Source organism: Macaca mulatta, chromosome 7 (assembly GCF_049350105.2).
Source record: "Macaca mulatta isolate MMU2019108-1 chromosome 7, T2T-MMU8v2.0, whole genome shotgun sequence".
In the NCBI taxonomy this organism is placed as follows: domain Eukaryota; kingdom Metazoa; phylum Chordata; class Mammalia; order Primates; family Cercopithecidae; genus Macaca; species Macaca mulatta.
Genome location: NC_133412.1, coordinates 163,282,226 through 163,299,424, shown reverse-complemented (window position 1 = coordinate 163,299,424; position 17,199 = coordinate 163,282,226). Strand labels below are relative to the sequence as shown.

Below are 17,199 nucleotides of genomic sequence, written 5' to 3'. Positions count from 1 at the left end.
AATCACCAGCTCACCACAGAAAAGGGGAGGGAATTCGCACTAATTCAACATCTACTGTTGCCAGGAACTGAACTTTGCATTTTAATAACAATTACAATAAAAGCAGCTAATGTTCATTGACTGCTAGCTCTGAGATAAGTACTTTATAGATAATCTCAGTTAATCTTTTTCAATAACCCTATTATAAGGTAGGTACTCATAGTTCCTTATTGTGTAGACAGAGACACTAAAACCTAGAGAAAGTAACTAAATGTCCAAGTCCATTTAGCAAGTTGTGGAGTTGGCACATAAACATGGCCTGACTTTAAAGCAGGCTTTTCCTGGTTTTTTTTTTTTTTTTTTTTTGGTGGCAGGTAAGGTGCTGACAGACTGCTTTAAATTCTGATAAGAATCCTGATAGTCTTGCTACGGAAAATGAAATATGCATGAATACACAACAAATTAGGAGGACTCAACAGAAAGGCTATAGGGAATTTCCACACTTTAGAAAGAAGAAAAAGAATGCCTCCTGAAACTTAGTCTCAAACTATTGATTAGAGAAATACAAAGTTACCAGCAAGAGGCAGGAGGGCACACTGGACAGCATGAGATAGGATTAACTTTGTTAGATGTGTCAACACAATCTAAGAAAGGGCCCATCTGACAGAGGAGGCTTGGTTCACCATGAAAGATGAGAATGGTTAGTGGGTGGGGAAGTTGTGAGATCCCGTGAAATCCCGTGAAACACTGTCGAGGGAACAGAGGAACCTACTGGGCAAGGCCAAGCTTGGTAAGAACTGGAGATTTTGGGGTATCAATGAGTGATGTCATTAAAATTTGCCAATTGAAAAAAAATCTTTTCTCTGTTCAGATTTAACACTGGCTCAGAAACCTGCAGATTATAATTTGGTTACTCATGTAGGCCTCTCCTTTCCAGTGGAGAATATGCTGATTTGGTGATGTAATTTGCCATTTTAAATTAAGTGTGTCTTGATTATATATCTCATCCTGTCTGAGTTTGCTAAGTGTGGACCCACCTTAAAGACAGATATTCTCAGGGCTGATAAAAGCAGCAGAGCAGCCTGTGAGGCTGGGATACATGCAGGCCGGACATAAGTGGGTACACTGATGCCAGCCCGCCTTCCTCTGAGGACATCTGAACCTTCTGTAGCTATTCCTATTGTGTTTCTACTGTGAAAGATACTTGGTGACTGCCCTTAAGATTCAATGATGCAGTTTTCAAAGTGTGGCCCCTGGGGACCTCCCTTTTGAGGGTTTGTGAGCGTGCTGGTTGGGAGGGTCTGTGAAGTCAACATTATTTTCATTGTAGTATTAAGCCATCATTTGTTGTTTTCACTTTCATTTTTACACAGGTATACAGAGGTTATATGATGTGATATCACAACAGCCTCAAAGAGAGCACAGCAATGAGAACTCAGGTGTCACCTTTTAAGATGCACATAAAGAGGCTTGCAAAAACATAAAATACCACTTTCCTTGCTATTTTCTTCTTTTTGGAAATTGTTATAAGAACTTTTTTTTTTCCTTAGAGTTGAGGTCTTGCCTTGTCACTCAGGCTGGAGTGCAGTGGCTCAATCATAGCTCACTGCAGCCTCAAACTCCTGGGCTCAAGCGATTCTTCAACCTTAGCCATCCAAGTAGCTGGGACTACAGGCATGATCCACCACATCTGGCTATTTAAAACAATTTTTTTTTTTTTTTTTTACATACTGGGTCTCACTATGTTGGGCAGGGTGGCCTCGAGCTCCTGGCCTCAAGTAATATTCCTGCCTCGGCCTCCAAAGATGCTGGGATTACAGGTGTGGGCCACCAGGCCTGGCATAAATGTATATTACAATAGGTTTATTATTGTTACATTTCTTGGTTTTAATTTCTGATAGTTAGGCTTAATGACCTTTTGACCTTTATGATGGTGTGAAAGTGATATGCATTCAGTAGAAACAGTACTTTGGTACAGTCTTCAATAAATTCCATGAGATAGTCAACAATTTATTATAAAAGAGTCTTTGTATTATTTTGCCCAAATGTAGACTAATGTAAGTGGTCTGAGCATGTTTAAGGTAGGCTAGACTAAGCTATGATGCTCAGTAGGTTTGGTGCATTAAATGCATTTTTGACTTATGAGATTTTCAATTTATGAGGGGTTTATCAGCATGTAGCCCCACTGTAAGTCAGGAAGGATCTGTATAGTAATTACAGGAGTACAAAGGGATTCTAAGACTAACTAGTGGCTACACAGCCCCAGACAGGTTGGCACAGGTCTCTCTGCAAACCTGAGCTTCCAGAGGGTTCCATGAGCCAGGATCTCACTGAGACCAAAGGCTTCTCCTGGGCCCTGTTTGTTTTTCTTATGCATATCCACCCATGGTTTTCCTTTATCTGTGTCTCACCTTTACTTCCATACAGTTCTGGAGGCAAATCATATGGCACAGGAAAGGTGGCCATTGGCTCCTGGCTGCCAGCGAAGAACTTCTGTTTCACTTTGAAATTGTCTAGACCCTGCAGACACACAGAGGAAATCTATGATTGCACCTCATTTTCTGGGCTAAAAAAAAAAACACCCAGAAGGCCCCAAGAAGCAATAATATCTTTATGGTACCTAAATAAAGTTCAGATTATTTCGGAGCTATTTTCCATGTTCATAGGCAAATATATTTACAACCCCCCTGCCTCAAATTTTTTTTTCTAAACATAAGAGCTTTAATTTTCAGGAATTAAGTTATAGCAAAGTTTGCAAAAGTTTAACAAAGGATGCAAAGAAAAAAGAGAGACAATTTTGGATATGATAGCCCATTTCAACCAAACATTATGTACAGTTTGCAGAGAGTTTGTAGAACTCACTGTATAAAAATACCTCAAAATACTTCCAACATTGCTATAGTAACAGGCTGCCTGGAGTAAGAAGAAATAAAAGCTGCTTTCATGTATAATGAAAGTGTTCCAATATAATGTGACAGAAGTATAAAAATGAAAATTCTTTAAGACCTATCAAAATGGAAGGTTTATTCCAAGAACTCTAGAATAGGGTATTAATTTTAGATCTTAATCAGGGTGGAAGTGGAGGTTCTATATCTAGGCTGATGTTCACACTGCCACTTCCTTCCAACACAGGGCCTGCCGCAGTGCAGGTGCTTACCACATGACCGATGTGCCCCCTTGTGCTTCCATACATTGACCATCTCCTGCCCCTTTGTGGATTATCCTGGCATTCTGCTTGTCTGTCTGTCTCTCATTCCTTCTGTCCACCCATCCACACACATATCCACCCTTCAGATCCTCAATACGCACATACCAAACAGTGCTGATGTCTTAGGAACCCATAAAAAGAACAAAGACTGAGGTTCTTAGTCCCTGTAACTGTGCAACTTAGCAAGCGGAGGCTGGTCATGGGCGGTGTCAGAGAACACGGGGAGGTCCGTGTTGACTGGGCTTCAGAAAATCTGGGTTCTAGCCTTTCCTCTGGCATTTACTAAGCTGAGTAAATGGCTGATGTCTGCACATTCGTTCATTTGACACTTTATTTCTCGAGTCCCTCTTCTGGGTCAGGCATGGTGCCAGGCACTGAGTGTGTAAGAGTTAACATAAACATCAACATCCTTGTCCTCATGGAGTATACAGTCTGATGGAGGGACATCAAATACATCTATAAAAGTAAAATAAAAATTACTATTTGTGTTAAGTGTTGCTAAGAAAAGCAAAAGAGTGCCATAAGAGACTAGCAGGCCTATTTTAGACTTGGCAGCAGGGGGTGATCAGTGGAAGACTCTCTGAAAAAAGCAACACCTTTATTAAACTCTGAAAGATGAGTAGAGCTTGGTCAGGTTGGAGAGGAAAGAATTATGTTGCAGGTGGAGGGAATAGCATCTGCAAAGGCCCAGAGGTGGCAAAGAGCCTGGCAAGCCCCAGGGACTAAAACAGATGTTCAGTGGGACAGCTGGCCACTTTTATTAGGTTTCTTTTTTTTTTTGGAGACAGAGTCTCACTTTGTCACCCAGGCTGGAGTGCAGTGGTGTGATCTCGGCTCACTGCAGCCTCTGTCGCCCAGGTTCAAGCAGTTCTCATGCCTCAGCCTCCTGAGTAACTGGGATTACAGGCGTGTGCCACCATGCCTGGCGGATTTTTGTAATTTTAGTGGAGATGGGGTTTCACCATGTTGTTCAGGCTGGTCTTGAACTCCTGGCCTCAAGTGATCCACCCACCTCAGGCTCTTCAAGTGCTGGGATTACAGGTGTGAGCCACTGCACCTGGCCTAGGTTTCAATTTCTGTGTTTGTAAAAGTGGGATAGGCTGGATGCGGTGGCTCATGCCTATAATCCCAGCACTTTGGGAGGTCGAGGCAGGCAGATCACTTGAGGTCAGGAGTTCAAGATCAGCCTGGACAACATGGTGAAACCCCATCTCTGATTAAAAAAAATAATAATAATAACCAGGAGTGGTAGTGTGTGCCTGTAATCTCAGTTATTTGGGAGGCTGAGTCAGGAGAATAGCTTGAACCCAGAAGGCAGAGGCTGCAGTGAGACAAAATTACGCCACTGCACTCCAGGATGGGTGACAAAGTGAAACTCCACCTCAGATTTAAAAAAAAAAAAAAAAAAAAAAGTATAAGTGGGATAATCAAGGTTCTGGAGACATTACCATTTCTAACTTTAGCACCTAGCACAAAGTCCTGGTGCATAGTAGGTGTTCAAGAAATAGTGATCTGTAGAAATGGGACTAAAGTTCCTTTCCTGCTTATTTTATAAGCTTCTGCACAAGAGCAAATAGCACAACCTGTATGAAAGCATTTTGTGTATGTCAAGACCTACAGAAAGGTATGGGTTACAGCACTGATGAAGATGGTGACCAGTAGTAATACAGTGAAAGGCAGGAGGTGGCAAACTCTACACAAAATAGGAAGAAATGCCCTTCTTCCAGTCATTTTCCTTATCCAAGAAGGATAAGGAAAGGCTTTGTAGAGGATATTTTAGCTAGGGCTTGAAAAATTGGTATAATTTTAATAAACAGAGAGATGATGGGAAGAATACCAAGCGTGAGAACAGGATAATCAAAGGCAGGGTGGGTGAAGCACAAAGCAGGCACGTCCCAGGAGGGCAAGGGCCCTGACACAGAGGAGGGGGACAGGGAAGACATGGAGGGCGGGCAGGCCAGCTCAGCAGCACCTGCCCCCAGGTGTCCCTGCTCACCTGACACCTTTGACACACTCTGGATCTGAGGAAGCCCTTAATTATCTCTTGCTTTTGCAGACTGCTTACTTGCTGTATGGTTCTAAGCAAGTTACTTAGCCTTTCTGTGCCTTGGTTTCCTAGCACCTAACTCATAGGGCTACTGTGAAGATATATAAGTTATTTAACAATGACTGGCCCATGGTACATATTCCAGGAAACAAATGAGTATAATTGTAAGTATTTTCAGAGCAATTCTCTGTGATGTAATCACTCCTATTTTACAGAGGAGGAAACATATTTGGAGGTTAAATAGTTGCCCAAGGCCATACAGCTATTAAAAGTGGCAAGGCTGGGCACAATGGCTCACACCTGTAATCCCAGCACTTTGGGAGGCCGAGGTGGGTGGATCACCTGAGGTCAGGAGTTCGAGACCACCCTGGCCAACATGGTGAAACCCTGTCTCTACTAAAAATACAAAAATTAGCCAGGCATGGAGGACTATGCCTGTAATCCCAGCTACTTGGGAGGCTGAGACAGGAGAATCGCTGGAACCCAGGAGGCGGAGGTTGCAGTGAGCTGAGATCACGCCATTGTACTCCAGACTGGATGACAGTGACAAAACCAAAACTCTGCCCTCCCCCCACCCAAGAAAAAGAAAAAAAACAAAACAAAACAACCTGGGCACGGTGGCTCATGCCTGTAATCCCAGCACTTTGTGAGGCCGAGGTGGGCAGATCACCTGAGGTCAGGAGTTTGAGACCAGCCTGGCCAACATGGAGAAACCCTGTCTCTACTAAAAATACAAAAAATTAGCCAGGTGTGGTGGTGGACACCTGTAATCCCACCTACTTGGGAGGCGGAAGCAGGAGAATCGCTTGAACCCGGAAGGCGGAGGTTGCAGTGAGCCAGGATGGCACCACTGCACTCCAGCCTGGTTGACAAAGCAAGACTCTGTCCCAAAAAAAAAAAAAAAAAAAAAAAGTTGGCGGGGCTGGAAATCATACCATGTCTGATTCTTGGTCTTACATTCCTTCCACCAAGCAAACAAATGGTCTCACATTCACCACCAGGAACTGTGACAAAGGAAGAATTCCTTGAAAATTTAAGGCAGGCAGGGTCAAGATGAGCCGAATTCTAGAAACCCTGGTATTTGGACATTTTAAAAAATAAAGAGGCCAGTGGTTGGGAAGTGATAACAAGTTAATGATTATTAAATACTTTTTTGGAGTTTCAGGTAAAATATGACTTGTCTCTTATTTAGCTCCTATTAGTACTGATATTTTCAAATGTATCATGGCCACAGGTTATGTCTCTTTATGGCCTGGGCGCAGATCTGAGGCTGTGTGCTCAACCCATGATTCCATTTTGTGATATTTGACTTCAGATGTGAGAAGGTTTGAACTATCCCTTTCTGACAGAAACCAATATGCTTTTATTTTGAATGCCATTTATGATCCAAATTCTAGGTTATTACAAAAAAGTACTACTTTTCCCCTTCAATCTGAATGTCAAATAATTTGAGGCTGTCTTCTAATGATCATTATTTCTATATCACAGTGGTATCACTTGGCATTTTGCGAAACAGAGGAAGGCACCCTCCCAGGCATAGATACTTAGAAGACAGTTAAGACAATAAGTTTATAAAACACCAGGTGAGAGGGTGGACATATATCACATATAAGAAATTGCTGGCTTTTCCTTTCTTCAGCTTTGGGAGTGAAAGAGCTGATTATCGCTGTGATGATTTAGGTTTAGCAGCTTAGCTCAATCATGGGGAACAGGAGGCATGCTTCAGTTTCAGTTAGAGATGTAATTTATGTTTTTATCTGCATCTATCTGAGTAGCAACCTCAAGTGGTAAAACCCTACACAAGGCATCAGGCTTTCCTGGATAAAACAGTGACAGCAGTTGAACTTCCCAGAAGGGGCACACTTAGTCAAAGATCAACTAATTGGCAAGGAAATAAATTACAGGAAGGTGGTGGCATCTTTCCTGCAAGGCATGATCACGACTGAAAGTGCTTCCAGCTAGGGGCTTAGGAAAAGCTTTGTGGAGAAGTGTAAACCTAACGGGATTTTGAAGGATGGGTTTTTGATAAGCAAAGGGGCTGTTTGTGTGGGGCTGGGGGAATGCAGTTCAGAAGGAAAGAAAAGAGTGCAACATCACAGAAGTGACATCAAGATTCTGATTTGACTGAAAACCCACAGAGTATCAGCCCCTGCTTTCAATCTTCTGTTGAACTGTGTGGCTTATACGCGATTGCTGCTACCGCTAATATCAACTGCAACCTTTACTGAGCACTTGGTAAGTACCAGGCACTGCTGTAAACACTTAGTAGGTTATAACTCTTGATCTCACATGAGATCCTATGAGTTACATTGTTTCCATTGTACAAGGAGAAAAAGGGGCCTACAGAAGTAGAGTAAGGGGGCCAAGTCTAACACAGCTTGTAAGCAGGATCCCAGCTCCTCTGTCTCACTTCAAAGTTCATTCTCTTTCTCTCATTTTGGCTCCTAGAGATCTGAGGTCCCTAAGGGATCTGTTCAATGTGTTCTCCCATATTCTCTTACCAAGTTACTTCAGAGTTTCTGAGGCAAAGAGCAGTAGAGCCCAGGATCACACTACTAGTAAAAAGGGGCCATTGCTGCTACAGCCTACGTGCCTTAATGTGCTAATACTTGTGGGTGGCTGCAGCCTGGGGGACATGCTGTTCCAGCTCACAGTGGACCTTGATGTCACACAAAGGAGTCCGGACATCATCTCGTGGGCCAAAGACTGCTGCTGCGGATTTAGGGGCAGAGGAACACAGACATTGACATGTGGGTAGAAACCCAGCAGTAGGCTGAAATGGGGAAAACAGGCAGGGAAGGGTCCATTCATCCAGGGGAGAGAGAAGGTGACGACCAGTAGGAACAGGCAGAGAAGTTCTCGCCAGGGCAGATGGTATAGGATGTGGACAGGTGAGAGGAAGGAGTAGAACGCAAGAGCTGTGGCTTTATTTGCTGGATGCGAGAATATCAGTGGGTACCAAGATATGCCATGTCAAATTGCTGCCCCTCTGTGGCCTCCTGGGAAACCCTGGGGGCCCACAACAGACGGGCTGGGCCCAAGGCAGGTAGGCAGGGCTGGTGTTGGAGGGAAGACAAAGAGAGGGTGAAGGTGGTGGCTCTTGTAAACTGTATTAGTTCTTCCAGCCAGAGTCACATCATAAGAGTGCATGTACTTGTGGTACACACCGTGTTCACAATGAAGAAGTTTAAACAGAACAGAGAAAAGAGAAACTAAAGACTTGACTTTTTGGAACCCACTAGCACAGGACCAAGTGACACTGGGGCTCAGAAGAGGCTGAGATCAGCACAGGGACACCTGGGCCACCTTCATCCGGAAGGAAGCAGTACTGGACCCTGATGCAGGCTTCTCAGATACCTATGTGCAATATTATTCCCAGAGGCAGGAGGAATTCTAGCCACAGTGCACTAGACAGGCTCCAGTCCAGGGCCTACTCAGTGCCTGACAGAGTATGTGTTCAATAAACACCAAAGGAATGAGGTCCAAAGAGAGAAGTACTGGTACCTCCCTGATACATGCTCAGAGGCCTTCGGGTTTGGAATACAGCTACTGATCTTTGAAATAATCACAGCTTTCCTATATTGAGACTTTCTGAACCGCAGTCTAATTTAAAAGTTAAATACACTTAAAGGGACAACCCAGAAAACATTATATAATTGATAAATTGATTTTAGACCTGAAAAGAATAAAGTCTTTGATTTAAATTAACGAAGTTTTGTTAAGCGACTACTATATACCAAGCATCACTAAGTGTTGGACATACAAAGTCAAAGTCAAATGTACCTTGATGTGACTCTCCAAAGCTCTTGAAAGCGTTCTTAGTCAAAGGGGAAGCTACTGACAACACACTGTACAAGTAAGGTTGCTCTTTCCAGATTTATTCACTTAAAAGAACAAGAAAAAAATAGGAACACGTGGTACCAGGGACTTACAGCCTACAGATCAATCCCAGCGTTCAAATGGCATCTTTATCATGAATGGGAAACGCTGGTTCTCCACCTGCTGTATTTTCAGTTCACAGTAGTGTCACATCACATGGCAACTTGGTTCCAGAGTGACAGGCCCTAATCATGGCTGTGGGGAAGTAGAGAACTGCAGGATTCCTTTTCTAGGTGAGGCCTCTGCAGTGTGTGACAGTGTGCCATTCTGGGCACTAAGCTTGACTATCGGCAACAATGGCTCCAAATGAGCCTCCCAGAACAGAGCAAGTGACACAGCCTACTGGTGAAGGACAAAAGTGGCAACTCTGGCTGCTGATAACTCAGACACGTGGGTGATGTGGACACAGAGTTCTACCAAGAGATATGAAGGAGGGCTGATCTCAAGGAAGTAAATTCTGGATGACGTCCAGCCTGAAGGATGTCTAAAAAATTCTGTATTAAGTAAGTCTATTTGGCAAACATGAAGCCAAAAACACTAAAAGGCATGTCTTGCTGGTACTGAACAGGGAAACCTAAAAAAAGATATTAATGCCTGGCCTCATTTTATGATAAACTGCATTCTTGTCAGTAAACATTTTAGGATTATGATACAGAAATCTTTTTTTATTTTTATCATTTTTTATTATTATTATACTTTAAGTTCTAAGGTACATGTGCACAAAGTGCAGGTTTGTTACATATGTATACATGTGCCATGTTGGTGTGCTGCACCCATTAACTGGTCGTTTACATTAGGTATATCTCCTAATGCTACCCCTCCCCGTCCTCCCACCCCACAACAGGCCCCATTGTGTGATGTTCCCCACCCTGTATCCAAGTGTTCTCATTGTTCAATTCCGACCTATGAGTGAGAACATGTGGTGTTTGGTTTTCTGTCCTTGCGATAGTTTGCTCAGAAGATACAGAAATCTTTAAGATATTTATTAAGTTAATTTATAGGGATTGGCATTTGTAAGTACTGCAGTGGACTCCTAAGTGTATGTGTATTTTAATTTCAAGACAGCTACAGATGAGCTATTCCATATTGCAAATTGCTTTACAACACAATTTGTGAACAGATTTAAGCACCTACTGCACACAATACCCACTGGACCAAAATCACAGTCTCCATACTGTTTCACACAATTCTCACATTGTTCGGTATTGGTCAACTTAAAGGAAACAACTTCAACTAACAGACACTTAGGAAAAGCCTCCCACATGACCCATTCAGCTCACTCTGGTCCAGAAGACACGAGTCGGTGGTCACAATGCAAAGTGGGATATGTGCTGAGCCCCAGGTTCTAGAAAGTTGTGGATGCAGAGGAGGGGTGCCTGGAGTGAATACAGATGCAGCAGGCAGAGGTGGGGTGTAAAGGTGTCATTCTCAGTACAGATTATGGCTGGCTAGCAGGTGGATCTGGCTTGTAGTGAGAGCCATGAGTTCTGCACAGCAGAAACAGTAAGTACCAGGAAGGAGACGTTAGGAGTCAGAGCACGAAGGGGAAAAGCAGCCCCACTAAGGAGCCTGGATTCTGCCTTACAGGATCTCCAGCAGGTAACATAACCAGATCTGTGGTCTACAAGGCCCATTCCCACAGCATGGGTGTGGCCCAGGGAGGTGAAGTGGGGGCCATGGCAGTAACAGCTGACTCGCCCAACATGTGATGTTGCGGGGGTAGTTCAGGGGGAACAAATTATCAAGCAGCATTAAGGAGTGAGAAATGACAAGATCTTTTGGGAGGCTGAGAAGGATCACTTGAGCCCAGCAGTTCAAGGCCAGTCTGAGCAACATGGCAAAAAAATTAACAAGTCAGCTGGGCGTAGTAGCACACAGTTGTAGTCCCAGCTACTCAGGAGGCTAAAGTGAGAGGACTGCTTGAGCCTGGGAGGTCGAGACTGCAGTGAGCTATGATGGCACCACTGTACTCCAGCCTGGGCAACTGGGCAAGAGTCTGTCTTAAAGGAAAAAAAACAAAAAGAAAAGACATGCCAAGTGAGGTGAATGGTAACAGTGACTCATTAATAATCAGGTTTGTTCAACAGTGTGGCTTACGTGGCTAAGATGATGATTTTGATAATACATGCAATGTGCTATATCCTTGAGTACATTTTAAATAGTATAAATCATAATCCTAATTTCAGAGTTATATTTTATAAGATTCAAATTCTCTGAAAACTGGCCTGAGACCACTAGCCCTGCTTAAAAAAAATGATGCCTTTCTACTATCCACGTGGAATCAAGGCCAGTGGTGTGTTCTGTTCTCCGGTCTCCTTCAGATTGGAATTCCAGCCTCTCACACCCACGCCCCATCCCCATTCCAGGCACACAGAACTGTTGGCTCTTTCCCACACACAGCCTGCACTATTATCTCTGTCTGGAAGCCTCCTCTTCCCTGACAGCAGGTTAAGCTCATACTCCTTTCTCAAGAGTGAGATCGAATGCCATCTCCTTAACAAAGCCTTTCCTAAGCCCCCCAGGCAGACTACATGGTCCCCCTTCTCAGAGCCCCTGTATTTTGAATGCCCCACACCCTACTTCTTGTCACATATTGTAATCACCGGTGTCTGTTTCCTCAACTTATCCATGCGTTTCCCGAGAACGAAGCCTCCACCTCATCCTTTATTCTCTCTGCAGGGGCCTGGAAGACAGCAGACACAGGGTGTGTGTGGGACTGAAGTGAGTGTGAAGGAGGGCAGTCCCAGGCCACTGGAACATTCAGGTAGGAGCCTGGGGTATGTTTTGAGGAGGGAACTGTCGAGCTGTTCCATTGGACAGCCTCTCTTTCACAAGCTAAGCGTCTCATTCCTGTGCACGTATAAACTCAGCGAAATGACAAACTACCTCATGGCACAAATCCCTGGGTCATCCTCAAGGTCAAAACCATCAATGTTAATTTTGTGAAGGCCGAGCAAAGGTCTACTTTTTTTCCAGAAGCTTCACATATCAGTAGACAACATAGATGTTGTGATACAGACACTTAAAGTCTCCTGTATCAAAAAAACCCAACCCTTTTCACAGACTGACGAGACGCACATCAACTCACTTATGGGTGAAACCCCCTGGTAGTATCTACCCCTCAGGGTGACTTCCTCGCCCACATCCATCCTCCCTTCTCTGGAAACAGGCTCATTCTCTGGGGACAGAGCTGGGAGAGTCCTGAGTCATGGAGGGCAGATCTAGGCCTGAGGTGTCACTAGGAGGTGGAATGGCCAGCACCGGGCTGCACAGTCATGCTAGCTGCAGTCACCTAGGGAGAAGGGCCGCTGCTGAGTCCCCTAAGAGGGCCTGGCCCTGTCACTTCCAAGTCTCAGCTGCTCAGCAACTCCTCTGATCCCGTGACATCCACCCCAGCATCTTTTCAGTAAACTCCTTTCATCTGTGGGCTTCTGTGGGCACAAATTGGTTTCTGTAACACACAACGAAGTCCTCTGGCTCTGCTCACTCAGGTAGGCACCTCCCTCAGGTCTCAGCCCCCGGCTCTCACCCAGGAAGGATGTCTCTGCCTCATTGCTTAGGTGTATCAGGTGGCCATCTGACTCTATGACCACCCTGGCCAACTACCCTATGAGCTCCCTGGGAGGGGAAGGGTAAAGCCATTCTGTGTACCATCCACAATGCCTGATTAGAGCGCTCTGCCCAAGTCATTTGTGATTCACTGAAGGACACAGACAGCCCAACCAAAGGGACAATGGCTGATGAGAAGACAGGTACAGTGAGTGGGGCCTCACCAGGTTCATGATGGAAGCCTGCTGGAAAGCACTGTTCCAGGCTTTGTTTTTTGAGATGTGCTAACAAACTCTTGGAAAATCAGTTACAATCTTAGACTGTTAATTACGATGTCACCCTAATCGGGGCCTAGCTCTTGAATCTGTTGGCATAGTCTAGAAGGGGTGGAATCTGTTTTATATTCTTGTCTGACGGTCTTTATAAATAATGCAACCTCTATTTTACCCAGAATGTGCTATAATGGGGCTCTTTCTTACTCCAAAATATAGAAGAGCCCACCTATACAGTCAGTTTAGGCATTCCAAATGATTATTTCTTTTTCTCCATTAGCCTGCATTAATGGATAGTCAGAGAAAGAACACCTGGGGTAAAAAATGAATAGCTCAGAAGGGTTTAGAGGACCTGGAAGGGCAATACATTTCTTCCTATTAGCATTTTCATGATCAGCATTTTCATGGGCAGAACAGTTACAAAGGACCAGACTTTTGTAAATGCTGACAACAGAAGCCAAACAGGAGTGATGTGGAATTTATTCCAGTACTTATTATTGGGCGAGAACTCCAGCCTCAGTTATTATAAAAGCCACAGTCACTACAATCACACCTCCTACTGTTGTGACTTCATCGTTACCCAGAAGTTGTGTGATAAAGCTGAAATCTTATAACTAAAAGAGGTTATATAGTTTTGTAGTGAAACTGAGATGGAAAGAGAAAGAATGGATAGATTGGTGAGAAGAGGGGAGAGAAAGGGAGAAAAGAGCTCTTCACCTTAGCATGGGGTGAGAAACAGTGAGCAACGCTGGGGTGGGCTGGGAAGGTGGGTGCTCTCCAGCGTGCCTTAAGACTGGATTAGGCGGTGGCTCATACCTGTAATCCCACTTTGGGATGCTGAGGCAGGCAGATCACTTGAGGCCAGGAATTGGAGACCTGGCCAACATGGTGAAACCCCGTGTCTATCAAAAATACAAGAATTAGCTGGGCGTGGTGGCAGGCGCCTGTAGCCCCAGCTACTGGGGAGGCTGATGCAGGAAGATCGCTTGAATCCTGTAGGTGGAGGTTGCAGTGAGTTGAGATTGTGCCACTGCATTCCAGCCTGGGCAACAGAGTGAGACTCTGTCTTAAAAAACAAAAACAAAAACAAAAAAACCGGATTAGTCCAGATTGAAGTCTGAGGACAAGCACACACCAACTCCTCAGCTAAATCTTCTGGTCCAGTCACAGTCGTCCACAATGGCGCTTTGTCATGGGTGTTTGTCATAAATTCAACTATAGCCAGTTGCGGGTGGTGGGGGGGAAGGGAAGGGAAGAACGGAGGGAGGGAGGGAGGGAAGAAGGGAAGGAAGGAAGGAGGAAAGGAAGGAGGGAAGGAGGGAGGGAGGGAGGGAAGGAGGGAAGGAAGGAAGGAAGGAAGGAAGGAAGGAAGGAAGGAAGGAAGGAAGGAAGGAAGGAAAAGGCATTAGCCATCTCATTGTGTGGGTGAAGCATCAGCCATCTCATTGTGTGGGTGATTCTAAGTGTGTGCCCACAGTGACAGGAAGGGAAGAAGGGAGGAAGGAAGGGAGGGAGAGAGGGAGGAAGGAAGGAAGAAGCATCAGCCATCTCATCGTGTGGGCAATTCTGTGTGTGTGCGCGCACGGTGAGTATGAGGAAGTGACATGGGAGATCTTAGTCCATGTGCCTCTTATGGTGGGAATGTCTCTCTGGGTCAAGTGTGATTCTAGCATTTAGAGATAACAGATGGCTTATACACCCCAGTCCCTATGTGCAAGCCACTCCTTCTGGTGTTTGGACACAGAAACCTCAAGTGGCTCCAGAGCTGGGAGACAAGCTGGCTGTGCTGGACATCTCGAGAGACCACTTCGACATGGTGCTTTTCTAGGGGGCTTACTGGGCCAGAGGCATATGTCCTTTGTGCCACCCCCTGGCCCCGCCTGGCCAAACTCTAGACGATGATGTGAACCAATTTCTGCTTCCCAGTTTGTGCTACTACTAATTCCTTTCCAACAGTGATGCCATTCCCACCTCTCTCTATACAGCCTATATCCTAAGCATCTTTCAAATACTCTGCCAAGCTCTCCTGCTTCCCAACTTCATCATCCAGTCACCCCTACCTAAAACATCTTGTGATTGATTGGGCCATTCCTTTGGTGACTTGTCATCTACCACCTTGAGATAAATCTTCACATTGTAGTTTGCAATATTTATTTTAAATGTTATTAATTTTGCTGGAAGCATACAGTCAATTCCTAATCAAGTACATGCCTTGAGAGCAGGTATTCCGCTGCGCCCAGACTGGTGAGTGTTCAGTAAGCTCAGAGGTACAGACCAGTGGTTAAGAGCGCAGGCTCTGGGTAAGAATCCTGACTGTTTCCTGCCAACCTTAGGCAAGCTGTTGTGACTAAAGGAAGAGAACACAAAACCCAAATCATTTCACATGTGACCCACTGTGCGTTGCAAGTGTAAACTTACAAATGCTGAAGGGAGGAAAAGGACCCCAAGCTCGTAGGAGCGGATCATCAGCTGGGTGCCATTCTTCTCCAGTGCTCCCCAGGCGGCCTTGGACAGATTCGCGCTGCAGAGGCAAGGACACAGAAAGGGCTGACTCAGGGAGGCATCTCAGTGTGGGTCAAACTTCCACAGCTGCAAGAGCACCGGTCAAAAAAATATATAGCTGCAATCACATTCATTCATTTTCTAGCAGAGCTGCTGCATTTTTGAAAAGAGAATTTAAATCCTGCTGTTCTCTAATCCTCAAGATTTATCTAATTGCTAATTTGGGATAGCTTCACCCTCATCTGCATTTTCCTGAGGGCAGCTATTAAAATAATTATCTTTCCTTAGATTTTATTTTTTTCTTTCTAAAGCCCCTTTTCTTTTCACGATCCTGGAGTAGCCAGGATTTCTGGTTTTGTTGTATATAAAACCAGCATTTAAGAAAAAAGTTAATATTATCTTATGCAGTAATATCTTAAGCCTCATATTTCCTTTTTCAGTTTTTTTGCCAGGTAGTGCTAATTTCTACTTTCAATGTGAAGAAAACAGCTCTGAGAGCAATAGACTGTTATTTGTATCTAGAAAGAAATGGTACATTCAGAATGATGTTTTATATGTTCAAAGAGTTGTAGCTAAAAAATCACGGTACAAGTCAGGCATAGTGGCTCACTCCTGTAATCCCAGCATTTTGGGAGGCCGAGGTGGGCAGACCACTTAAACCCAGGATCAGCCTGGGAAAGATGGCAAAACCACATTTGTACAAAACATTAGCCAGGCATGGTGACGCGAACCTACAGTCCTAGCTACTTGGAAGGCTGAGGTGGGAGGATCGCTTCAGCCTGGGAGGTGGAGGTTGCAGCGAGTGGAGATCGCACCACCACACTCCAGCCTGGAAGACAGTAAGACCTCGTCTCAAGAAAAAGAAAAAAAAATCAAGCAATGTGTCAGAGATTAACATAAACCCACAATAAACATTTTTTTCAGTTAGGTTCACCCAAGTTCTATTTTATTTTTAAAACTTATAAACCTCAGCTATTCAGAAAACTCTTTACAGCCTGACTTTGTGGATGACTGGGACTTTTTCAAGATTCACTCACTGGTGCACCAAGTATGTTTTCTGAGTTATGTGCTGGAACTATTGTCTGCTGGAATTGGAGAGTCAAACAAAAACAATGACCAAGTAAGATAAAAAGAGTAATGTTTGTTAAGGGTTCTATGGGAACAGAGAAAGAAGAAGGTGGAAATCAGAGCTAAGGAAAAATCTTGACGCGATTAGGCTGACTTAAGAAAACAGAGCATTATTTACAAACTTTCCTGGCTTCCTAAATGAACCATATTGAGGACAGGAAACCTTTGCACAAGGACCACGATCATAAACATCACTGTCTGTGACGTCGTTGAGACATTAAGTGAAGAGGAAGCTGATGTTTATGATAAAGTGGTATTATGATTCTAGGAAAAAACCTTTTTTTAAAAGTCCAAGATGACATCTTGCTTTTAGGTCTTTGACCTGTTAGTAAAAACAGGTCATCTCCTTGGCAAAGAGAAAAGTCTAAAGGCAAAACCAACCAGTGGGTCTAAGGTGTTTTTCTCACTTTGTAGATGATCACTTTCTAGCCAACTCTTGACTATCAGTATCATGACAACACAGAGGTATCTTCTAGAAGGCTGTTCTCATTCTTTCCCGATGAGTTGTGTTTTCTTAGCATTCCAAGATTTGAGGGCTTATTCCAAAGTAAAGTTCAAAAGAGATCACAAGGACAGCCTTTCAGATGGCTTCCTCCAATCCCTCCTTGTATTTGGCTTCTAACAGATTTCTAAGC

The 17,199-nt window shown here is 44.2% G+C and overlaps 1 protein-coding gene across 3 annotated transcripts in view; it reads right to left on the bottom strand.

Annotated features, from left to right (window-relative positions):
* Positions 1 to 17,199, bottom strand: part of TDP1 (tyrosyl-DNA phosphodiesterase 1) — a 92,955-nt gene that overhangs the window by 8,273 nt on the left and 67,483 nt on the right. For all 3 annotated transcript variants that reach the window (XM_028850203.2, XM_015144309.3, NM_001257779.1), the window contains 2 exon segments: positions 15,353 to 15,455; positions 2,391 to 2,499 (listed from right to left, as the gene is read on the bottom strand). In XM_028850203.2, coding sequence (XP_028706036.2) covers positions 2,391 to 2,499; positions 15,353 to 15,455 — 212 coding nt within the window.